The sequence below is a fragment of the Macrobrachium nipponense genome, chromosome 6 (genome assembly GCF_015104395.2).
Source record: "Macrobrachium nipponense isolate FS-2020 chromosome 6, ASM1510439v2, whole genome shotgun sequence".
In the NCBI taxonomy this organism is placed as follows: Eukaryota; Metazoa; Arthropoda; class Malacostraca; order Decapoda; family Palaemonidae; genus Macrobrachium; species Macrobrachium nipponense.
Genome location: NC_061108.1, coordinates 128,923,325 through 128,950,043, shown reverse-complemented (window position 1 = coordinate 128,950,043; position 26,719 = coordinate 128,923,325). Strand labels below are relative to the sequence as shown.

The 26,719-nt window shown below is 43.7% G+C and overlaps 1 protein-coding gene across 1 annotated transcript in view; it reads right to left on the bottom strand.

The window, feature by feature from the left end:
- LOC135216175 (malignant T-cell-amplified sequence 1-like) overlaps positions 1 to 26,719 on the bottom strand; it is a 44,851-nt gene that overhangs the window by 5,115 nt on the left and 13,017 nt on the right. Inside the window, exons 2-3 of the mRNA XM_064251303.1 lie at positions 5,311 to 5,463; positions 273 to 373 (exon numbers count right to left, since the gene is read on the bottom strand). Coding sequence (XP_064107373.1) covers positions 273 to 373; positions 5,311 to 5,463 — 254 coding nt within the window. The remainder of the gene's footprint in view (positions 1 to 272; positions 374 to 5,310; positions 5,464 to 26,719) is intronic.

The following is a 26,719-nucleotide window of genomic DNA, read 5'->3' as shown; positions in this document are numbered from 1 at the left end:
ATCACATGATCATACTGTACTTTGGCAAATATGCAGGGAAGCAAATTAAGTTTGGCTCTACCTAAATTTTACTTGTTTCTGTTCAAACCTCATCAAACTTTTAAATAAAAGTTTATTTACATAGGTGAAATAACTACCAATTTCACTAAAAACAAATGATCCACATAAACCTGGTACTATACACTGTTAAGTTCAAAAACATTCAAGTAAGCACAGCATGCCTTTGTAGAAGTTCCCTGGTACATTTGTTTGAGATATATACACATACTTACATTTATGCAGTAACTTTAATGTTGGCATCCAAGGTCCTTCCCTCTGTTTGAAGAATAACAGCTCTCCATCACTTCTTACTAACAATTCTATGTGCTCATGGCTGAAAAAGAATTGAAGTAAGCATATTACAATTCTTTCATCTGCGTAGCTGTCAGTCCATAAAAAAAAACAAGATAAAAAAATTAAGCTTGTTATTACAACAAGCAATTTCATAAGTAGTATTTAATTTTTCACAAACAAACCCATTACTTTTGACATTGCATATCTCCAGACATAATCCCAAAGTAGAAAAAGTGGAGTCTGGCTTCCACATGCCTGAGTATGCATCTGGATCTCTAAGTGGCTGTGCTGGTTGAGGTGGTCTTATCTGTGAAGAGTTAAGCAGCTCTTGTAGTGTGCAGTGCTGGTCAGTAGACAATATTAAGCCCAAGAGTGCAGTTGTGTTTTGACCGCCTAAGAAAACTAGGCAAGGAACTGGGCTTGAACTGGGTCATGCACCATTGATCAGTCACCAGCAAGCTCATGCATGAACTGATCCACCTTCAATGAGCTATATAAGGCAGTCCCCAGGTTACGACGGTCTCGGCTTACGATGTTCCGAGGTTACAACGCTTTTCAATTATATTCATCGACATTATTTCCAGGGTTACGACGCCTACAACGCTCATCGCTCATCTGGCAGATGAAATATGACACCAAAAATGCAAAATAATCAATATTTGAAGGATTGTTTTATGAAAAATGCCATAAGAATGCAGTTTACATAGTTTTCAATGCACCCAAAGCATTAAAATTAAGGTTTTCTTAGGATTTTTGATGATGTTCCGGCTTACAACGATTTTCGGCTTATGACGCTTCTCAAGAAGAACGGAAACCCTGTTGTAACCCAGGGACTGCCTGTACTACATGCAAAAACTTCCCAGCCTTCTGGGATGCTCTCCTGGATTTCTTCCTGCATTCTCATCAGTTCAGAGACTAGGAAAACGAGGAGTAGGAGAGAAAGAAGAGGGCAAAGTGTACCTATGCTTGTTTAACCCCTTATGAGCACAGGCCTCTTCCTCGTTGAATGAGTGGTGTTTGTGCTTGGCTACCAGTCTGGTGGTCTGAAGTTCGACTCTCGGTTCTGCCAACGAGGAAATAGAGGAATTTATTTCTGGTGACAGAAATTCATTTCTCGATATAATGTGGTTTGGATCCCACAATAAGCTGTAGGTCCCATTGCTAGATGACCAATTGGTTCCTAGCCATGTAAAAATATCTAATCCTTCGGGCCAGCCCTAGGAGAGCTGTTAATCAGCTCAGTGGTCTGGTAAAACTAAGATATACTTAACTTAACCTATGGCCACATACTTCTCAAACCTCCCTTAGGCCCATCCAGAACAGAGTTGAGGCAGGCATCCCTTAGTACTGGAGTTGCAACAGCAGGAACAACTACCAACTGGCAAAGCAGGAACAACTACCTGAAAGAACAGTAGGAAAAACTACCAACATGAGTCTCAGTAGCAGATGTCATGGCCAATGCAGACACATCCACTGAGACTGAGGTAGGTGTTGAAATCTTGGCCATAGCCACAGCACACCTTAAGCAACTATGTCTCACTGGAATACAGAAGAGAAGCTGGCATTAAAGGAATGGGAAGCAGGCAGAAAAAGGGTTGCTGGAAGCACTGGGAAGGGCCATTGCACCATCATAATTCCCAACCCAAGAATGTCCAGGTCAATAACCATCTAGCCTGAGCATACTTTCTTCATATAAAATTAGAGAATGGATACATGATTGCTGCTCCAAATACATGTCAAAGCAGTCTTCATTGACTTCTGTCTTAAGACCTGTAGTTTTCAACTGGTTAGGCAATCTAGAGATGGTGTACTTTCCTCCTCTCTGCAAATGGAATATTAAATGCAGGTCAATGTTTACAAATAGCACTCACAAACTCAGTTAAAACCTGAACACCTTCACTGATATGGTTCCCCCCCTCAGAAAATCATGCACCACCATTCACACACAAATCATACACATCACCAAAAGATACAAAGGGTAATATGAAGAGATATGAGTGAAATATGGAAATATGAATGTGTGGCACACATGCCAGATATGCAAATACGTAATGTCCTGTTCCACATATTGAGGTGTGAAGGACATTGATGCATGATCTGGCAAGTGGAAACAATAGCTTTGGGGATGTAGATTTATGCTACTATAAAGTAATGGGTTTACCCGGAAACAAACGAAGTGTTAGACAAGACAATTTTTTAACAATTACTGAAAATTACACATCAATACATTAAGATAAGGGACATGAATATATTACAGCAGTGTAATTTATATTATACGTATCAGGAGTTTTACAAAATTGGAACAGTGACCTCATTTAATCTAGCCACTAGGGGGCAAGCCAGCCCACCCTGGTGTCGGTCCCAAGCCCAGGTAAATAGAGGAGGTTAGTGACAGGAAGGGCATCCGACAGTAAAAACCCAATGCCAGAACCATGTTCAGTCGAATTCAGATTTAGAGAGAATGCCAGGGTGTACCCCAATTAGGCGATGCGCAGGGGCCTCGCCTGACCTCTCTGATAAATAACAAGGGCTACTGCAGTGCGGAAGAGTGCAATTAAAGAAGCAAGTCCAAATGATTAGAATTGGGACACTAAATGTGGGTAGTATGACAGGAAAGAGTAGAGAGGTGGCGGAGATGATGAAAAGAGGAGAGTTTATATCCTGTTTGCTATAAACAAGGTGGAAAGGGAATAAGGCAAAGGAAATAGGAAGATCTTGTAAGCTCTTTTACATTGGGGCAGGCAGGACTGGTAGAAGTGGAGTAGGCATTATTGTCAACAATGAACTGAAGGAAAAAATGGTAGAAGAAGTAGTCAGATAATGAAGATCAAATTAATGTTATCAGAGTCCTAAATGCTATGTGCTTATACCCCATAAGTTGGATGTGATGATGAAGAGAAGTCAATGTTTTGGCAGGAGCTGGATGAGATATTAACATCAATCCCAGAAGAGAGAGTTGTATTGGGTGGAGAGTTAAATGGACATAAGGTAAAGACAGACAAGAGATTTCAAGAATCCATGAAGGACTAGGAATGGGGAGAGGAACGAAGGTGGCGAAAGCATTATAGACTTTGCAGTGGCATTTGATATGGCATTCTTCCTGAAGAAAGATTATGTAACACACAGACGTGGTGGAGGAGTTAAATTGATTTTCTGCTTTGTAGGAGACAACACCTTAAGCAAGTAAAGGACTGTAAAGCAATATATGGAGAGAATGTTAGCTAACAACATAAACTGGTGGTTGTGGACTTTTCAATAGGAATAGGGACAAATGGAAAGAGGAAAAGTAACCCTAAGATCAAATAATGGGAGCTAGAGAAGGCAGAAAATGTCAAGTTGAGCAAATTAAAGAGAAATGGTAAGGTTCTAATAAAATTAGGGGAAATTAAAAGTAGATGGAGAGAGTATTTTGAAAAACTTCTACATGATGAAAATCCCAGGAATATAATTGAGGATGGAATAGCAAATGAAAGAAACTCCCAGGATTAGTCGGAGAGAAGTGAGGCGGGTCTTAAGTAAAATTAAGAAAGGTAAAGCAGTGGGACTAGATGGAATACCAGTTGAGGTATGGTGGTGCTTAGGAGAGGAAGGAATTGACATCTTGTGGAACTTGCTTAATAAGATCTACCAGCATGAGAGGATACCCGTCGCCTGAGAAACAGCATGCTAGTCCTCATTTACGAAGACAAACGGGATATCCAGGATTGTGCCAACTATCGGGGGATAAAAATGATGGCACGTACCATGAAAATTTATGATAGAATAATAGAGGCAAGACTAAGGGATGAAACATCTATCATCTATCAGTGATGAACAATTTGGTTTCATGCCAGGAAAAGGGACAACAGATGCCATCTTTGTATTGCAACAAGTCAATAGAGAAAAAAAAAAACTACAACTAGTATTTATAGATCTTGAGAAAGCATATGATTGAGTGCCTAGGCAAGATGTCTGGAGGTGCATTAGGGAAAAAAGTGTCTCAGAAAAATGTAAGGATTGTAAATGACAAGTATAGAGAAGCAACAACACACGTAAGAAGCTCAGTGGGAACAACAGTGCACAGTTTGAGGTGTAAGTTGAACTCCACCAAGGTTCTGACATGAGTAGCTATATTTTTGATATGGTAATGGATGTGATAGTGGCTGGAGTGAAAGATCAGGTGCCTTGGAGTGTACTCATTGCAGATGACAGTGATAGTAACCACCAGTAAGGAAGAAGTAGACAGGAAATTGGAGTTGTGAAGTGCGTAGGACAGAGGCCTAAAGATAAGCAGAGAAAAAACTGAATATATGTGGATGAATGGAGGAGGAAGTGAGCCACAGAACATAATCAGCTTGGTACAATTGGAAGAAAACATCAGGTGTGTTACGTGACAAAAGATTTAATGTAAAGCTGAAAGGAACAATGTACAAGAGCATTGTCAGACCTGCATTGATGTACATACAGCAATTGTGAAACACGGCCCATGAAGAGAGCAAAAGAGAGAAGGATGGAAATGGCAGAAATGAGAATGTTACGTTGGATGTGCAGAGTGACCAGAAGAGACAGGATAATGAATGACTTCATAAGAGGGACAGTAAAAAGTTACAAAAATATGAAAGAAGCAACAACAGAGACGATTGCAATGGTTTGGGATATGTAAGAGAGAGGATTCTGTATGTAAAAGAACCATGAACATGGAAGTGTCAGAATAAGGAGGAGAGGTAGACCAAAAATGAGAAGGAGACACAGTTAACAGGTACATGCGGGAGAAGAACATGAGTGAGGTAATGGTGCATGGTCGCAGATGGAGAAGACTAATAACAAACAGCGACCCCATATAAAGATGGGAAAAGCTGAAGATAAAGAAGGACCAGTGAAATAATTTAATTAACACAATTAACAAGGAAGGAAATATGCCTCACAAGATACTATACTACTAATAAGCCCCCTGTTTAAAATGCTAAAGTCTAAAAAAAATTTTACAACAAAAATTACCATTTAACAATCCTAAAAGCCTCCTTCTTGGGTAAAATCTTTTCAAAGTAATCACCAAGTGAAGGGAATGATTCTAATAATTTATTTCTTATCCCTTTCTGCACTGATGATTTCAACTGCTGTGTGCCTGAAACCGATTCCTTTTCATCAAACCTGAAATATGAAAAACAAAGATGTTGTAAAGGCATAATTCTAATACAAAACAAATTTTAAATAAACAAAATTACTTAATCTCAGAGCATTTGGAGAAAAACAGCTGGAACTGTTGAAACATCCCTAACCAGCCTCTGATATAACATACAAACATCAGTTTTGGTAATAACTGAGACAGGTTATGCCCACATGAACAACATACAGTAAAGGCAACAATTAAATCACCTACAGTAAATGAAAAAGGTAAAAAAAATTCTCAATACTTTTAAAATTTATCACTTCAATGGACTGACCTCTATACTGCAAACACACACACACACACATATATATGCCTAGAAAGACAAAAGCCCTAAAATCTACCAACCTTCTCAAATATCATGGCATCAAAAACAATTCCTGGCATACATTAACACCAAGCACATAACACCATTTTGCCATTGTACTGTAATATGGGGTTTGTTGAAAGAAACATTTTAGTCTGTTTTATTGGCCATTAATGTAGTCTTGTCTTTTCTTGAGGAACCCTCTCATAGCAAACTATTACACTATATATATACAAGTACCATCCTACTTACAACCAAGTTTGGTTCCAACCCACTGGTTGTAAGTCAGAATGGATGTAAGTCGAACCTTAGAAAGTGGCCAACGTACTGGGTAGGGTATACTATCAAACCTTTGCTATATAAAAGTGCCTACTTAGTACTGTAATGTAATGTACAATCATTATTTCAATCTTTTTACCATAATGTACTTCTACTAATACATTTTAATCATTTATGTAATAGTATATATTACGTACAATCAGGCATGGAGTTACAATGGGGTTAGGTTCTTGCATGCATGTCAGAAGTCGATTCTTACGTATATTGGTTTGCAATTCAGTCTACAGTACAGTTAATACCATATGATGCTGCAGATAGGGCAAGGTAACTCAAACTGATGCTGCCTGAGTGATGAGAGTTCTCATGAGATGGCGCAGTGCCAAGTAACTCAATGGTCAACTGTCTGAAGTAAGGTTGTAAGTACGAATGGTCGTATGTCGAGCAGGTTAATGTAGTCGGGATAGTAGTGTATGTATGTATGTATAGTATGTATGATATGTATGTATGTATGTATGATATGTATGTATGTATGATGATATGTATGTATGTATGTATGATATGTATGTATGTATGTAGATGTATGATATATATATAGATATATATATATATATATATATATATATATATATATATATATATATATATATATATATATATATATATATATATATATATATATATATATATATATATATAGTATATATATATATATATATATATATATATATATATATATATATATATATATATATATATATATATATATATATATATATATATATATATATATATATATATATATATATATATATGTATATATATATATATATATATATATATATATATATGATATATATATACACACGATATGAAAAGCTTTGTACTCTCTAAATTACTACACAGACCTCAGCAGCTTCATAACTTTTGGGTTTATGAATTTAAAGACAAGCAAGATTTAAATCGTAACCCCTCTGGTTTGCACAGAAAGAAAAATTTCTGGATTAGCCACTATTCTTACAAATTACAAGCATTTATGGGAGTAACCCTGGATACAAAAGAGGGTGGAAAACAAAGAGAGATCTAAAAGACTGAGATTGTTTGGGAATATGATGAGGGTTAGGGACTAAGTAATTAGGGTCTATCTGGTAGAGTGATTGCCTAGGTCACTGATGCTGAGAGGATTGAAGCGAAATCTATCAGAGCAGTGGTATAGTACGTATAAGGAAGTAACAGGCAAAAATCTGATGAAGCATTAATGATGATCCTAGAAGGGACCTGGCAGCCCCTAAACTTCCCATGGCTAAGTAAAATTATTTGGTGGTGGACTTACAGGTACAGTACGATGGTGTGTATACATTATTTTTAACATTAGGCCATATTACACTCCAAACATCATTCCTTTTGCAACTTTTATTCAGAGATAAATTCTTTCATTAACCATTGTAATCACAATTACTTCTTTCCATCCATACTGTATACAACATTGAAGTCTTATTTTGTCATGCAACTCCACCTAGAAATAAATATCCTTTCCCATTTTGCTAAACCTCTCAATTCCTCATCCCTCCAACCAACTCTTTTGCAAAACCAATCTTGCTAAGTTTGGTCTGTGGCAGATTCACTGCCTTTATGGACGTGCAAATTTGCAGTGGTAAATTTTTTTTATGGCTTCTTGAAGCCTTAACTTTCATATTACATTGACAAATTTGATGTCATTGTAAAGCTAGAGTTGTGATGTATCGGGATATGTTATAAAACCCCTAAAACAAAAATAAAGCATCCATATAATGGGTTGAAATTAGCAGTAAAATGATATTGTTAAACTACAATAAAGTTTTGTACATACTTACCTGGCAGATATATACGATTAATGGCCCGCCCAGCCTCCCCTCAGGAGACAGGTGGAAGAGAAAATCTGACAAGCAAGGGGGATTGATTCATACACCCGCCACCCAGCGGCGGGTAAGGTAGACCACCTGACCTACCTGTCGCGTGTGCCGCGAAATTTGAAATTCTGTCGGAAACGTCGGAGACTATAGCTAAGTATATATCTGCCAGGTAAGTATGTACAAAACTTTATTGTAGTTTAACAATATCATTTTTGTACATGAACTTTCCTGTCAGATATATATATACATACTTAGCTGATTGGCACCCTTGGTGGAGGGTAAGAGACAGCTAAATAATACAGGAAAGAAGGGAAACAACTAATGTTGTAGGATATAAAAACCTTGGTTCTCACCTTTTCAGGCCGAAGACTTCATTGATACTGTCTCTGAGTCTGCATTGCCTGGAGAGCTACAGCTAGGACGTGACCTGTTGCTGAAAGACTCTCGGATCTACCACTGGGATATGTGATCCCCTTGTGTGGTAGAATCCAAGTTGGATCCTGTTAAAGGGAACTTGTCCGCTTACTTAACAGATCCTTACCACTACTTCTGCAAGGAGACAAAACTCATCATACCACCTAACCAAACTACAAAGGGTTAGTACTACGACAAAAAGAGATGCCTCCCTGCAACCTCTTTCAGACAACCATAAACAACAATTACAAAATATAGGGTAAAAATATATAAGTCTAACAAGGATAAGTTCCAGCTCCCTGCCCCAGCACCGAATCCGCCGATACATAAGGGCCCAAGGCGAAGCATTTGTCATAAGTGATTTTTACATCACGTAGGTAGTGGTTTGCGAAAACCGATTGGCATCTCCAGAAGGTTGCCTCCATCAGGTTCCGCACGGACATATTCTTCTTAAAAGCAAGCGAAGTTGCAATGGGTCTCACTTCGTGGGCTTTCACCTTAAGAAGCTTAAAATGATCTTCCTTGCAGACAACATGTGCTTCTTTAATAAGGCTTCTCAAGAAGAAAGACAGAGCATTCTTCGACATAGGTCGAGTCGGGTCCTTTACGGAGCACCAAAGTACTTCTTGATTGGCCTTAAGTTGCTCTTTCCTCTTAAGGTAATATTTTACAATCCTCATAGGGCACAGAGTTCTCTCAGGCTCTTCCCCTACAAGATAAGATAGTCCACAAATTTCGAAGCTCCTGGGCCATGGACGGGATGGGTTTTCGTTCTTAGCCAGAAATCCCGGGAGGAACGAACAAACCATAGATTCTTCCTTAAAACCAACATTGCCCTCAATTGCTTGGAGCTCACTCACCCTCTTGGCGGTTGCTAGAGCCATAAGGAAAAGAGCCTTCTTTGTCAGATCCTTGAACGAGGCTGAACTAGGTGGTTCAAATTTAGACGATCCAAGGAATTGGAGAACCACGTCTAGATTCCAGTTCGGTGTTATATGAGACTGTTTTTTAACCGTTTCAAAGGACCTAATAAGGTCATGCAGGTCCTTATTCTCGGATATATTCAGGCCTCTATGCCGAAAGACCGCCGCCAACATACTGCGGTATCCTTTAATGGTAGATACAACTAGGTCACAATCTTCTTTGAGAAATAGCAGGAAATCCGCAATCTGGGTCACAGAGGTACTGGAAGAGGAAATGTTCTTTCTCTTGCACCACTGTCTGAAGACATCCCACTTTGACTGGTATACTCGTAAGGTGGAAGACCTCCTCGCTCTTGCGATTGCTTTAGCACCTGTTGTTGAAAAGCCTTTTGCTCTGACCAGACTTTGGACAGTCTGAAGCCAGTCAGACTGAGAGCGGGGAGATTTTTGTGGTCCTGTCGAAGTGGGGCTGTCTGAGTAGATCGCTCCTTAGAGGGAGCGATCTTGGAAGGTCCACTAACCATTCCAGTACCTCTGTGAACCATTCTTGGGCTGGCCAAAATGGAGCGATTAGGGTCATCCTCGTCGAATCTGACTCTACGAACTTTTTGAGCGTTATCCCCAGAATCTTGAAGGGGGGAAACGCGTAGACATCGAGTCCGTTGCAGTCTAGAAGAAGAGCATCGATTCCTAATGCCTCTGGATCCGAGATTGGAGAGCAGTAAGGATCCAGTCTCTTGTTTTTTGATGTGGCAAAGAGGTCTATGTGTGGCCTGCCCCACAACTTCCAAAGGCTCTGGCATACATCTAGATGAAGTGTCCACTCCGTGGGAAGGACCTGATCTTTCCTGCTGAGGAGATCTGCTCTCACATTCCTCTCTCCCTGTACAAACCTGGTGAGAAGCTTGATTCCCCTTTCTTCAGCCCACAGAAGAAGGTCTCTTGCTGTTTCGTACAGAGAGAAGGAATGCGTCCCCCCGTTTTCTGATATATGCCAGAGCTGTGGTGTTGTCCGCGTTGATCTGCACTACTGATTCTCTGACGTTGGATTCGAAAGCTTTCAGAGCCAACCACACGGCCATCAACTCCTTTCTGTTGATGTGCCAGGATACCTGGTCCCCCACCCAGGTACCTGACACCTCGCTGGTTCCCAGAGTCGCCCCCCAACCCATGTCCGACGCGTCGGAGAACAACACTAGGTTGGGGCTCTGGGATAGAAGAGACAGTCCCTTCCCAAACATGTTCGGATCTGCCCACCATGTGAGTTCCTCCTTGACTTTCTGAGATATTGACAGGGAGAACGTCAAATCCTGAGAACGACGACTCCAATTCTGATGAAGAAAGAATTGGAGCGGTCTCAGGTGCAACCTTCCTAGGGAAACGAATTGCTCCAGCGAGGAGAGCGTCCCCAGCAGACTCATCCACTCCCTTGCTGTGCATACTTCTTTCCCTAAGAAGGCTGTTACTCTCTCGAATCCCCGGGCTATCCTTTCTTGAGAGGGAAAAGCCCGAAAACTCTGAGAGTTCATCCGTATCCCGAGATACACACACTCTTGTTCGGGAACTAAACATGACTTCTTGAAATTGACCAGAAGTCCCAACACATTCGTCAATTCTAGTGTTACTTGTAAGTCCTTCAAACAACGATCTTCTGAATCGGCCCTTATAAGCCAACCGTCGAGGTACATGGATATCCTCACCCCCTTCAAATGAAGCCATTGAGCTACATTCCTCAAGATCCCCGTGAACACTTGGGGGGCCGTCGAGAGGCCGAAACACAGAGCCCTGAACTGGAAAATTCTTCCCCCCATCATGAATCTGAGAAACTTCCTCGAGGAAGGATGGACCGGCACGTGGAAGTAAGCGTCCTGTAAGTCCAAGGACACCATCCAGTCCCCTGGACGAAGCGCTGCCAGCACCGAAGAAGGTGTTTCCATCGTGAACTTCTTCTTTTCTACGAAGAAGTTCAGGGTACTTGGCCGTCAACTCCCTTGGGGTGGTTGTCAAGGGAGGCCTTGAGGTGAAAGGGATGAGGTAACCCCTCCTCACAATTGAAAGGGTCCAAGGATCTGCCCCTTTCTGGGCCCAGACTTCCGCAAATCCTAAGAGCCTGGCACCCACCGTTGTCTGAAGGACTTGTAAGCTACTTGGAGGTCTTGACTGACTTGGAGAAAGTCTTTCCTCTTCTGTTGGGTCTACGACCCCTAAATGAAGAGGTTCTGGAGGAAGAAGCCCCTCGAAAGGGTTCCCGAGCACTAGACTTCTCCTTCTTAGTCTTGGTAGGGAAGGAAGGACGAGGCTTCCTTGCTGATTGGGCCAGAAGGTCCTGTGTGGCCTTAGCTGAAAGAGATCTCGAGATGTCTTGGATCAGATGCTTGGGAAATAATTGAGCGGAGAGAGGAGAAAACAGCAACGAAGACCTCTGAGCGTGGGAGACGGACTTCGTCAAGAAGGAGCAATAGACAGATCTCTTCTTTACGATTCCCGCCCCATACAAGGAGGTGATTTCGCTCGCTCCGTCTCTAACGGACTTATCCATGCAGGATAACACGCAATGGAGATCTTCTGGCACCTGCATCTTCTTAGCCAGGACTCCCAGCGACCAATCAAGGAAGTTGAAGACCTCAAGCACTCTGAACATACCCTTCAGAATGTGGTCGATCTCGTTCATCGCCCAAGTCGTTCTAGCAGAGTTAAGCGCAGCTCTCCTTGTGGCATCTACTAACGCCGAAAAGTCCGCATCGGCCAAGGACGGTAGACCCAGCCCCAAGGACTCTCCTGTTTCGTACCAAAAACCAGTACGTCCTGATAGCTTCGATGGTGGGAAAGCGAACATCGTTTTTCCTGCTTCCTCTTTGGAAAGCATCCAGGAACCAAAACTCCTAAGTGCCTTTCTCATCGAAAGGGTAGGCTTCATCCTCACGCAAGACGAACCCTTCGTTGTCTTTGCCGTGGAAAACAACGAGTGAGGAGGAGGAGGAGCAGAGGGACTAAGGGAATCCCCAAACTCTTGCAGTAGAAGCTCTGTGAGCTTCTTGTAAGAAGACACCGCTGCCGTAGTGTTCGTTTCCTCATCCGAACCCTCTAGGATTCCTTGTTGAGGAGAGCGTGGAGGATCCTTAGGAGACGAAGAGGTCCTAGCAGGAGCAGAGCGAGAGGTTGGAGAGTGCCGTCTCACCGGAGAGTTCAAATCAACAGGTGAAAGGCGAGACGAAAAAGAAGAGCGCCCGCCCGACCTGGCTTGTCTGCAATGGGACTCCCTCTTCGAGGTAGACGAAATCTCGACTGAAGGAAAGGCAGGGCTCCTACCCCGAGAAGGTCTGGATACATCAACAGGGCGCTTACAAGGGGGAGAGCGCCTACTAGTATCTTGGCGCCTATCCTGAGGAGAGCGGCTGCTAGGCGCCGAGCGCCTATCAGGAGCAGGGCGCTTGAGAGTCTCTTGGTGCCTGTCAAGTTGAGCACAATCAAGAGAAGGGTGACTGGAAGATGAAAAGCGCCTACTAGGAGAAGTACGCTTCAGAGACTCTTGGCGTCTGACAAGCGGATAACAGTCAGGAGAAGGGCGCCTCGTAGCTAACGAGCGCCTACCAGGAGAAGGGCGCTTGTGAGGCTCTTGGTGCCTACCAAGAGGCGAATGGTCAGGAGTAGGGCGTCTAGTAGACGGAGAGCGCCTACACGGAGAAGGGCGCTTGAGAGGCTCTTGGCGTCTGCCAAGAGTAGAACAGTCAGGAGTAGGGCGCCTCGAAAACGACGAGCGCCTACCAGGAGATTGGCGTACACTAGGTTCTTGGCGCCTATCTTGCGGGGAGCGGCTACCAGAAGGACGCCTACCAGGTGCATGGCTCCTACCAGACTCTTGACGTCTGAAGGGAGAGGAGCTACGAACAGGAGAAATGCGCCTACTCGACGCCAGATCCGAAACTCGAGGAGAGCGACAGCCGGAAGACAAGCGCCTACTTGTAGAAGGGCGCCTTCTAGATTCTCGAAGCTACTGAGGAGAAGGCCCACGAGAGGGAGTCGAAGAAAAAGGCCTGTTCTGCTCCAAGCGCCTATCTCCTCTTGGACGTACACTAGAAACAGCGGGATGAGCAGGAGATGAGCGCCTACCAGAAGTGGGGAGCCTATCCGGAGAAAAGTCTTCGTCCTCCACAGAGCGCCTGATCGAAGTCTGGCGCCTTGAAGCTGCTGAGAGAGAGCCAGGTGAGCGGGGCCGCTCATGTGAGCTCCTACGCTCGTTCGAATACTCCCCATACGAAGGAGATCGCCTACGAAGAGGAGAACGATCCCCTGAAGAACGGCGTCTAGATCTCTTCATCGGAAGAGAAACATCCTTCCTCCTCCGCGATCTCAAGGCCAGAGAGTCCGCCAAAGCCGAGATCTGAGCCTGGAGACCAGCAAGGACTCTAGTAGGAGAATCCATCTGGTCTTCCTCCGAAGCAGGCGCAGAGCGAGGGGCGCGAGAAGACGAGCGATCACAGGATCTCCTGGGCTTCTTTACTTCCAAAGAAGTTTCTTCCGGGAATACTTCCGGGCTGGAAGCCAAAGGACTGCAGGAAGCCTTCCAAGCCCTCTTCAACGGGCGAGACGCATCCGGGGAGTTCCAACCGCGCTTCGGTGAGGGCGAAGAAGAAGAGAAGCACTGACGCAGGATCTCCTTCTTGATACGATCCGAGGCAGCCTGGGAGCGTACTTCAGGATCTGCCGAGGGGACACCTGACCGGTGGGGGCTCTCCCTAGCCCTCCTGCGGCTTTCGACTTTCCTCCTCCACTGGAACTGGGAGTCTGGAAGAGGTCTAGGCCTAGAGGCACTAAGGAGCCAGTCAGACACACCCTCCACAACACTGGGGACACTGCACTGATCACTAACACTCTCCTTACCTTGTTCTAACTGACGAATCTTCTGATCCATCGACTGAATCGTAGCTCTTAAAGCCGCCGCCTCCGAAGACGAATCTTCGGCTTCGGCACGGGGAGCAGGGGCTGCAACCTGGGAAGGAGGTTCTACTTCTACATTAATGTTAGGTTCTGCATCCAACTCACTCATTCTAGACCTACTAGAACTCCTAGAGGAAGCCTTCCGAACTCTATCACGTTCCAACTTCCTAATGTAAATTTAGATCAGACATGTTAAAGAAAATTCCAGCGCAAAGTCAAAAACGGTCCACAAATAGCGTATGCCAAGCCAAACAGAGCGAATACGTCACCAAAAAGAAGTCCAATTCAATCTCCAGGCAAGCGAGAAGCGAAAAGTCTATCGAAGGGAACCGACATCAGTTGTTATCGTTCCGGTTGACAGAGAAAATCTGACAAGCAAGAGGGATTGGTTCATACACCCACCACCCAGCGGCGGGTAAGGTAGACCACCTGACCTACCTGTCGTGTGTGCCGCGAGATTTGAAATTCTGTCGGGAACGTCGGAGACTATAGCTAAGTATATATCTGACAGGAAAGTTCATGTACAAAAAGATTTTTTTAATTATTCAAAAATTGCTAAACAGATCTCACTTTTCATACAGCACAAAATTATAATAAATTGCCTTACTTTTGACATATAATTCATTACTATTTTTCCTAGGTAAGATATGACACAGCACAACGAATCAAATGCAAAATATGAATATAAAATTCATGGGGACAACACAGGGTCACCATAGCCTTAGGTTCAAGGTGGAGGAAAACAAATAACCATGTTATGCATGCAAGTACTAAATATTGTTTAATTCATGATTGATGGCACTCATTATCATGTTAGGTAGTGCCCAGCATCCTAAGATACATTCCATTAGGAAGCACACTTGTATAGTATTATACTTCAGGATTTAAGGCCTCCTTGATCAGGTTAGGTGCATGTGCATGTCCAGGGGTGGGGATGTGAAGCTGCCAAATCTGGCAGGACTTGGCAACCTGTGTTGGGTTAGATTAGGGAAGGTAAGTAAGGTTCACATGCATCCTTACACATCACTTCATGATGTACAAGTCCCCAGACCTGGTTACATGGAGGAAAGGGGGGGGGGGGGGGTGGGGGGGGGGGGGGGGGGGATTATAGTCAGGCAGGCACAGCTAGGTTGAGTTAGGTTTGGATAGATCCTTGTATTTCACTAACTTTTGTATTCTTTAGCTAAAAAGCCCGCTTTTATGGCTGTGGTCTCCCATAACAAAGATTTAGGGGAGTGGAGTTATAGTGGGTTAACCAAGCACCTGCAATTAAAATGAAGGTCACAGTCCTTAAAATCTATCAGACAAACCATATTATACGTACACCTTCTTTTCATGCTAGATTTATAAAAAGTTATTATCAAAACTCAATACTCAAAAGCTGTTAGCCATGGCCTATACTTGAGGCAATAGCCTACTTTAGGCTGGTCTCAGCCCATGTATTGGTCAGTGTTTTTCTTGTTGGATTAGGGCACGACACTATTAAAGGTTAGGTTACTTAGGGGATCCAGGAGGGGTGAAGGCCTCCAGCCAGGTCAGGCAATGGCAACCAAGTCAGGTTAGGAAGACAAGATCTGGTTAGGTCAGGATATAGAATTCTAGGGAAAGTTAAGTTTGGACCATATTCACGCCTGATGTCTCATGTCTGAGGCTGTCTGCCAAATCTGCATCTGCTATGGTAACTGAATTTGCAACAGATTTGATCACGTCTTGTACTAATCACGCTATGGAGACTTCAAACCCGAAAAAGTTTACTTCAGTTACACGGCACGATTCTCACCAGTTGCCAACCGGTGCGCTAAGTTTGGTTTGGTAGGTAAGACCTGGTTAGGTCAGGACTTTGCATTGTAGGAGAGGTTAGGTCTATTTAAGTAAGAGGAACCTGTCCTGGTCGGCGACTGGCGGGGAATCAGGCCGCGCAACTGAAGTTACACCTCACACCCCTACTAGGATAAATGACCGAGCGGAGACATAGCGGCCTACGATCCCGGAATGGGGCCACCTTCCCAAAAAAGTACTTGAATTTGCTGCCATGAGCATCAGTCAAAGAGTTGTGGCCCATCCTGGCAGCACACTGAGACCTCTACACTCCTTTCCAAGTGGGTGCTTTCTCCTAAATTACGATATAAAGACATAATTCAAGCGCTTTTTCGGGAAGTGGGAGCGAGTGAATATCTGCAGACTGCTGATTTTCTTGTTAGTGTGTGCTGTCAGTAAGAACGTGGCGGAAAGGCGCTTTGCGCCTTATCTGCATAGGTGAAACAACCGACTGGACTAGCTGATCCAATTTTGGTCGCGTGTGGATCCACCCTCCGAAAAAGTACATATACACATCCTGACACAGGAGATGGGCACCAGTCACGAGTCATCGGTGGCGAAAGCAACAGATTGAGACCTCTACTCTCCTTTCGAAGTAAGCATTTACTCCAAAGTTAGAAATTAAGGTCATATTTTATGATTACACAGAGGTTAATGAAAGTCTAGTCTAGCCATGCGCAGTGCAAACATTCATACATGACGCTTTCAAAATTTTTACTTAAAACACCAAAAATTTAGAAGATTGTCACCATCTCGAAGTTTGCGAAGTCAATATATTTTCCATTCCATGTGCTAAATCCGCACACCACTTATACCCATAGACGCTAGGGCACTTTTTTCACAAAATTCATAAAGAACACCACTAGATAATTATTTAAATAAATAGTTAAACATCAGTATAAGGTCATGAATTGCATAAATTTCTTTACATATTCATGATTATTCATTTGAAAATATTCGTTGTTGAAAAAGTAACTAGATTCCTGACTCAAATATCAACAGTTTTGCTGTGAACAGTACCTACGGTGTTGTTCACGCTCTCCTATTGTTTATCTGTGTTGCCAATATGATGTTATTATGATATAACAAAGTTTCATGTATACTTACCTGGCAGGTATATATAATTAAATTCCCACCCACCTCCCCTCAGGAGACAGGGTTCAGAGAAAAATCTGACGAAAATGGGAATGATTCCGAGCACCAGCGCCACGGGAGCGGGGTGGCGATCACCTGAACTACCAGTGATCTAGCGGTTGCCGCGAGTTTTGAAAATTCTGCCAGTGCGAACAGAGAATATAGCTATATATATACCTGCCAGGTAAGTATACATGAAACTTTGTTATATCATAATAACATCATTTTCATGTATGACACTTACCTGGCAGGTATATATATAGCTGATTGACACATTTGGAGGTGGGTCAAAGACAGCAACATTGTAAGAGTTTTAAAAATTTAAAATTTAAAATACTCTTAGATTCCTTACCTGCTAAGGTAGCTGACTTCAGCATTCCTGCCTCTTAGCCTGCTAAACCTTAGTAGCTTCCAACTAGGACGTGACCTATTAGTTGATGAAGCTAAATACAAGGGTCTGACAACTGGACGGGACCAATTTGTTGACAGGAAACCCTAGCCCTCTCTTACCACGGGCATTCATGCTAGGATAAGTTAGACCACCTGAACCACACACAAAACTAACCTAACACACTACACTTCACAGACTGAAGAGGAAATAAACCTCTCAGACAACCGTAAAAACAACACCACTTCATAAAATACCTAGCATGTTAGTAATTTATGGGTGGAAAATCCTTTGCCCAATACTGCCCTCCTGAGGATACATATGGACCCAACGTTTGACAATTGTCAAACGTTGTTTTGACGTTTCTAAGGTAATGACTTGCAAACACTGAATTAGTCCTCCAAAACGTCGTTTCAATGATATCTTTGAGGGCCATATTCTTTTTAAAAGCCAACGAAGTAGCTACTGCTCTCACTTCGTGCGCCTTAACCTTAAGGATGCCGAAATTTTCTTCTTGGCATAACATATGTGAGATTCTTTAATTAGTTCCCTAAGGAAAAAGGCAATAGCATTTTTGGTCATTGCTCTGCTAGGATCCTTCACAGAGCACCACAGTGATTCTGAAGTTCCTCTAATCTTACTGGTTTTCTCCAAATAATAGCGCAATGCCCTTACTGGACAAAGAACTCTCTCTTGTTCATGTCCTACTAGATCTGAAAGACCCATAATTTCAAACGACCTTGGCCATGGATGAGCTGGATTCTCGTTCTTGGCCAAGAACCCCTCCTGAAATGAGCAAACCGCTTTGTCATGTTTCCAACCAATATGTTTGCAAATTGCTTGCAGCTCACTCACCCTTTTAGCTGTGGCCAAGGCCACCAAAAAGATGGTCTTTTTTGAGATATCTCTCAACGAAGCTTGATCCATCGGTTCGAACTTACTAGTTCCTAAAAATTTCAGGACCACATCGAGATTCCAGGAAGGCGCTCTGTATTGAGGCTCCTTCCTTGTTGCAAAGGACCTATGAGGTCTCTCAGATCTAGATTATTGTAATATCTAGACCTCTATGTCTAAATACTGAAGCCAACATACTCCGATACCCTTTAATCGTCTGAGTTGACAATTTTATTTCCTTCTTCAAGTATAAAAGGAAGTCGGCAATTTGGGTCACAGAGGTACTGGATGAAGAAATCTCCGACTCTTGCACCACTTGCGAAAGATTTCCCACTTCGCCTGGTACACCTTAATAGTAGAGGCTCTTCTAGCTCCGGCCACCGCTCTGGCCGCCTCTCTAGAAAACCCCCTCGCTCTGACAAGTCTTTCGATAGTCTGAACGCAGTCCGACCCAGAGCGAGGGTGTTCTTGTGGTACCTGTTTGAAGTGAGGCTGTTTGAGTAGATCTACTCTTGCTGGAAGTGTCCTTGGTACATCTATTGTCCATTCCAGTACCTCTGTGAACCAATCTCGGGCCCGGCCAGTATGGAGCTATGAGAGTCATTTTCTTGTCCCTTGACTCTCCCTGAATTTCTTCAAAACCTTTCCTAATATCTTGAACGGGGGAAAGGCGTAGACGTCTAGCCCCGTCCAATCTAGAAGAAAGGCGTCTACTGCGACTGCTTGACGGTCTGGGACTGGAGAGCAATAAGTCGTCAATCTCTTTGTCATTGCTGTCGCAAACAAGTCCACCACTGGGCGACCCCATAATTTCCACAGACTCTGGCATACTTCTAAATGAAGAGTCCATTCTGTTGATAGAAGTTGACCTTCCCTGCTCAACAGGTCCGCTCTCACATTCTTCTCCCCTTGAATGAATCTGGTGAGAAGGGTTACGTTTTCCTTCTCTGCCCAAAGAAGGATCTCCTCCGCCAACTTGCAAAGAGAGATTGAATGTGTCCCCTCCTTTGTTTGCGGATGTACGCCAGCTGTGGTATTGTCCGCGTTGACTTGTACCACCTTGTTGCGAATCACCGCGTTGAACTCTTTCAAAGCCAAGAAAATCGCCATCAGTTCCTTCCTGTTTATATGCCAAGCCGCTTCCTCCTTGCTCCAACGACCTGAAACTTCTTGAAGTCGAGAGTCGCTCCCCAGCCTGCGTCCGACGCGTCTGAGAACAATACATGGTCTGGGTTCTTTTGCTGGAGAGACCGCTCCCTTCGCTAACTTCCCCGAGTTAGCCACCACCGCAACTTCCTCTTTGATCTTGCGAGGAATTCGAAACGGGAAGGAATCTGGTTGCGATTTTTCTTGGCCAGACTTGGTTCAAAAATATTTGTAGGGGTCTCATGTGAAGCCTTCCTAGAGAAACGAACCGTTCCAGGACGAGAGTGTCCCCAGTAAGCTCATCCACTCTCGTGCTGACACTGTTCTTTCTCTAGAAAGGCTTGCACTTTCCGGATGCACTGCTCTTGTCTGTTGGGAGAAGGAAAAGCCCGAAAAGTCACTGAGGAGATCAGAATCCCCAAATAAACTAGCTCCTGACTGGGGGTCATATTCGACTTTTCTAGGTTCACCATCAACCCTAACTCTTTCGTTAATGTTAACGTCATTTCTAAGTCCTCCAGACATTGCTTTCTTGATTGGGCTCTTATGAGCCAATCGTCCAGGTATAGAGACACTCTTATTCCTAGAATGTGTAGCCACTTCGCCACGCTCGCCATCACTCTTGTAAACAAAACTGTGGGGCTGTGCACAGTCCAAAGCAGAGGGCTTTGAACTGAAAGATCCTGTTCTGGATCACAAATCTCAGGTACTTCCTGGATCCTGCATGAATTGGATATGAAAATATGCGTCTTGAAGGTCCAGGGTGACCATCCAGTCCCCTGGACGTACCGCTGCCAGTAACTGAATCGGTCGTCTCCATCGTAAAATTTTGTTTTCTCCACAAATAAATTGAGTTGACTTACGTCCAGTACTGGTCTCCATCCCCCCGAGGATTTCTCTACTAAAAACAGCCGGTTGTAAAATCCTGGAGATAAGTGATCCAGAACAGGTTCTATTGCTCCTTTCTTGAGCATAGAAAGAACTTGTTCTTGTAGTGCTTCTTGTTTCCCTGGATCGCTGTAGTGAGCTCCAAGCTCTCTTGGCGATGTCGCAAGAGGCGGTCTCTTCAGAAAAGGGATCTTGTAACCTTCTTTGGCTACCTTGACGACCCAAGGATCTGCTCCCTTTTTCTTTTCTGCCAAATCTCCAAACTTCTGGAGTCTGGCACCTACTGATGTCTGAAGGACTTGTTGTTCATTGTTTCGTACTGGGTTTCGAACCCATCTTGGAAGGAGCTCTTCTTGCTCTGAAGGCAGGACGAGAAAAGGACTTGCCTCGAAAGGGCTGACTGCCTTGATTCCTTAGGGGTCTTCTTAACCACCTTGTTGGGTAAAAATTTCCTTACCGAGGAAGTTAACAGATCCTGCGTCGCTTTCTGAGTTAGGGAAAGCGAAATATCCTTGATAATATCCGCAAGGAAACAATTGATCCGAAAGTGGGGAATAAACCAATTCGGATTTCTGGGCGTTAGAAACGCCCTTACAGCAGCAAAAGAGCATAAGAGTGACCTTTTCTTTAAAACTCCTGCGGTGAAAAAGAGATGCTAATTCATTCGCCGCCATCCCTTAAGGCTTTGTCCATGCAGGACATAATACTGCTTGGGAGTTGAGAAGCCGTTGATTCATTATCTTCCACTGTTCGTCCCAGAGCCCCCAAGGACCAATCCAGAAAATTAAAAACCTCGAAGGTCCGGAAAATCCCTTTCAAGAGATGATCTAATTCTGATGGAGACCACCACACTTTGGCCGATTCAAGGCATGTCTGCGGGAACTGTCAACAATGTTGGAAAAATCCCCCTGGGAGGAGGCAGGAACTCCCAGGCCGAGATTTTCCCCCGTCGCATACCAAATTCCGGACTTCGATGCAATTTGCAGGAGGGGAAAGAGAACACAGTCTTGCCCGCTTCCCTCTTTTCCTTCAACCACGTATCAAGTGTTTGAAGAGCCCTTCTAGCCGTTAATCGAAAAAAAAAAAAAAAAAAATGATATTGTTATGATACAATAAAGTTTCATACATACTTACCTGGTCAGAATATATACATAGCTAAGACTCCGTCGTCCCCGACAGAAATTCAAATTTCGCGCCACTCGCTACAGTAGTCAGGTGATTCTACCGGCCTGCCCTGGGCGGCAGGGACTAGGAACCATCCCCGTTTTCTATCATATTTTCTCTCTTTCACCTGTCTCCTGCGGGGCGGTGGTGTGGGCCTTTAATTGTATATATCTGCCAGGTAAGTATGTATGAAACTTTATTGTATCATAACAATATCATTTTCATACAATCAACTTACCTGTCAGATATATACATAGCTGATTGGCACCCTTCGGTGGAGGGTAAGAGACAGCTACTATATGGAATAGCAGGTAAACAACATATGTTGTAGGTATAAATAAAACCTTGGTTCCTACCTGATAGGTGGTAGCTTCGTGGGTGTTTGCCCAGTAGTCTCATCACCTCAAGAAAACTTTAGCGAGATATATGATCTATGGCCAAGAGTTCTTGTGGGTCTGCCGATGGGGTCTTATCCGCTTACTCGGCAGAGCCTAAAAGGACTTTGTCAATGGGTGCTGATCCACTTATATGACAATACACCTTATGAAGGAGCACACAACCATCCCGACCACCTGATCCTAACCATATGTTTAGAACTAAGGATTGTTCCGAGTTATCCCCGAACTCGTCACAACAACCGTAACTCAAAACCACTACGCACACATACAAAATTTTCAAAAAAAAATTATACTCATCTAATTAGATATGACAAGATTCTCTTACTGAACAACATAGACGGCCGCCCGTGCTAAACCAAGTCCTCCATTGTTCGAAGAGACTCCAGACCATATCCAAAAAGAAAGAAAGTATATACATTTAAGGATTGGTGTCGGCTCCCGTACCCAGATCGTATCCGCCGATACGAAAGGACCTAGAGAAAAACACTTCTCATATGTCACAAACAGAACGTCTTTCAAGTAATGAGATGCAAATACTGAGTTGCATCTTCCAAAATGTCGTATCTATGATGTTTTTAAGCGACATAGTTCTTATGAAACGAGAGAGACGTCGCTACAGCTCTCACTCATGAGCTTTAACTCTCAACAGTTGTAACTGTTCGTCAGGACAGACCTTATGAGCGTCTGTAATGACGTTTCTCACAAAGAATGCCAGCGCATTCTTGGACATCAGTCTTGTGGGGTCTTTTATCCGCGCACCAAAGACCTTGTCTAGAGCCTCCCATCTGATGCTTTCTCTGAAGGTAGAACTTCAGAGCTCTTACAGGGCATAGCGACCTCTCTGCTTCTCTGCCTACGAGACTCGATATGCCTTTGACTTCGAATGACTTAGGCCAGGGATTCGTGGATTCTCGTTTTTAGCTAAAAACGGGTCTTAACCGAGCAAATAGCTGAGTCCTCCCTTGAATCCTACTTTATCCTGCAGAGCAATGTAATTCACTAATTCTCTTTGCCGTAGCTAAAGATAATAGGAATAGGCATTTTCTGGTGATGTCTCTAAACGATGCCAGATGAGGAGGTTCGAATCTTTCAGATGAAAGAAACTTGAGGACTACGTCTAGGTTCCAGTTCGGAGGTACCGGTTCCTTCGACTTTGAAGTCTCAAATGACCTTATGAGATCGTGGAGATCTTTATTATCTGCCAGATCTAATCCTCTATTCCTGAAGACAGCAGAGAGCATACTTCTGTATCCCTTTATTGTGGATACAGCTAGATGAGATTTTTCTCTCAGGAATAGCAGGAAATCAGCAATTTCCGCTATAGAGGTAGTGGAGGAGGACAACTTCTTGGATCTACACCACCTTCTAAAAACCTCCCACTTCGATTGGTATACTTTCGTAGTGGAGGTTCTGCGTGCTCTCGCGATCGCGCTTGCCACTTCGCGAGAAAAGCCTCTCGCTCTGACAAGTCTTTCGATAGTCGAAAGGCAGTCAGAGCGAGAGCGGGGAGGTTTTGATGGTACCTCTTGAAGTGTGGTTGTCTGAGAAGATCCGTCCTTCTTGGTAGGGATCTTGGAAAGTCTACGATCCACTCTACCACCTCCGTGAACCAATCTGGGTCGGCCAAAACAAAGGGGGCTATTAACGTCATCCTCGTCTCCTTTGACGCCACAAACTTTTTCATTACTAATCCCAGGATTTTGAATGGGGGAAAAGCATATACGTCTACTCGAGACCAATTTAACAGGAAGGCGTCTACCATAAGTGCTCTTGGATCTTCCACGACCGAGCAAAAGACTGGCAGCCTTTTGGAAATGAATGTGGCTTTAAGTCAGGAGGTAAGAGCAACAATGTTGATACCACCGGCGACAGAGAAAATATGATAGAAAACGGGGATGGTTCCTAGTCCTGCCGCCCAGGGCAGGCCGGTAGATCACCTGACCTACCTGTAGCGAGTGGCGCGAAATTTGAATTTCTGTCGGGGACGACGGAGTCTTAGCTATGTATATATCTGACAGGTAAGTTGATTGTATGAAACTTCATCTTCAAAAACGAGGACTTCTTCGGAGTTTTATTCTTGGAGAATTGAGAAAGGGGTGATGTCGGAGCTTCAGGCTGAAAATCCCCTTCAAAAAGTGAAAGAAGGCAATTCGTCAATTTCTTATAGTCTGAAGAAGGTGCTTCACCTTCTTTGTCTTCCTCAGATTCTAAGTCCTCTATTTCCTCTTCTGCCGAAGACACATCCTGTAAACCCAGGTCTTGCTGCAGAAAATCTTCTCCAACCTCGCGGGAAGAAACCGGCTCCTGCCGCCTGCGTCCTTCTGAGCTCCGAGGTTGCGTCCTGCGTCCTGTTCCGGAAGCTTGCGTCCTGCGTCCTGCTCCGGAAACTTGCGTCCTGCTTCCTGTTCTCGTAACTTGCGTCCTGCGTCCTGCTCCCGTAACTTGCGTACTACCCGAGACTCCGAAGCATGACGAGAAGGAGGCAAACCATCATGCTCCTCTTAGACGCTTGACTGGAGAGATGCGTCCTTACGCCTCGTAGGAGGATGTTCCGATGTTCCCCACGATTTAACTAAATCGGCTAACCTTCCTTGCATCTCTTCAAGTAAGTTCCTAGTCTCTGCTTCCTGGCGGGAAGTCTGAGCAAGCGGAGAACGACGACGAGACGGATCATCAAAACGAGAAACTCGATCTTGAGTTCTACGATAAGGAGAAGATATCGGAGAGACTGCTCCGTATTCAGAAGGAGGGCTCCTATCCAGAGAACCGTCGTATACATGAGGTCTTGCGTCTTGTCTTGACTTAAAGGATCTCCTCTTTTTAATCGGAACCACCTCTTCCTCATCACTAGAAGAGAAAATCTCGGGACTACTCCACCGTTCTTGAGGGTAACGCTCATCTTGAGAAGACGTAGGTCTATGCGTCCTCTTCAGAGGACGCGAAACTTCCGCATAACGTCCATACCTGCCTGACGCAGCACTATCTGTAGAGGAAAAAACACTTCCCAGTGTCACCTTTTCTATGGCGCACTGCTGCAGCCTGGGACGCAACAGGACTGCCTGAAGGGACGACTGATCGTAAGGGAACCCCTCTCGCCTCCCTTCGACTGTCGACAATGCCTTCTCCCTTGGGTCTGGGAGCTTGGCAGAGGCCTAGGTCTAGGAGCACGAGTGAGACGATCAGCCGCCCCCTCCCCTCCACTACACTGACACTTTCAATCGTACCCGCTTTGTCTGTAAGACGCTGAATCTGATCGCCCACATTGACGCAAGGGCGGCAAACACTTTCACATATTAGTATCCTCAGAAACAGCAGCGGGCGCAGGAGAGACCTGAGGAGAAGGATTAACAACTTCTACTTGGGAAGAAGGGGGAGAAATAACAGAAGTATTCAAGGCCTTACTAGAAGAACCTGACCTCTCACTCCGAGACACCGATCTTCTTACTCTATCCTTTTCAAGTCTCTCAACATATTTGGTGAAAGTCTTCCACTCCTTCTCATTTAAACTTTCACACTCATTACATCTATTATCCCAAGTACACAAAACCTCTCTACACTTCTTACATACTGTGTGAGGGTCTACCGAAGCTTTCGGCAGTCTCACCTTGCACCCTTCTTTCATACACACTCGAAATACTATACCAGAATCAGACATTATAATAACTTCCAATCGCGATTGCCAATCCAACTTTCCAATACGATACCCAATAAACCATCCAAGTACAGCGAAAGTCAGCTAACGAGTTTCGAATTCTAGCAGGGAACCAACAACGATGTTGCCGGTTCAGTGGCAGAAAAAAATCTGACGAAAATGGGAATGATTCCGAGCACCAGCGCCACGGGAGCGGGGTGGCGATCACCTGAACTACCAGTGATCTAGCGGTTGCCGCGAGTTTTGAAAATTCTGCCAGTGCGAACAGAGAATATAGCTATATATATACCTGCCAGGTAAGTGTCATACATGAAATGGTATGTTTACCCTCCAAACTGGGTATAAGACTTACACAAAACCGGGGAAATATGTGAAATTTGCGTATCTTTTTGTAGTATATACGTATACATATCAGAGCAATTTTATCATTATTGTATTACTATGACAACTAGAATTCATGGAAACAGTTTGTAAATGTATCAGTGTATGTGTGAAGCTCCACCAAATGGGCAACGATAAAATTTTGCTGTCGTCTGCTCAGCAATGACAAGGTTAGAAATATTGGATTGTATCTAATTTAGAAATATCTGTAATTTTTGGGGTTAATTTGGTAGCAACAAAGGGATAACAAACATGAATTAAAATAAACATTTTGAAGTAACACATAGTAAAGTTAAACTAAATAATGAGTAAAGTAAACAATTAGATGAACAAAGCTTTTCACCTCATAAACAATGTAATCGTGTGCTGCCCGCAACTGTTTGTGGAGTGAGCGCTTAGGAACCACGAACCACAACGTAGTTCAAGTGCAATTTGGAGTGAATTAAGACCAAAATGTGTATAATTACAATCAAATAAGCACTGTGGAGTTTCATTTGTGATGGCAGTAACGATAAAACCACCGATTAAAAGGTAAAAATGAATTTCAGTTCAAACCATGACCCCCGGAATAAGAAGTTTCATACTTTCACTAATATAGGCAACAAAATTTTTTTTATTGTGCTGATT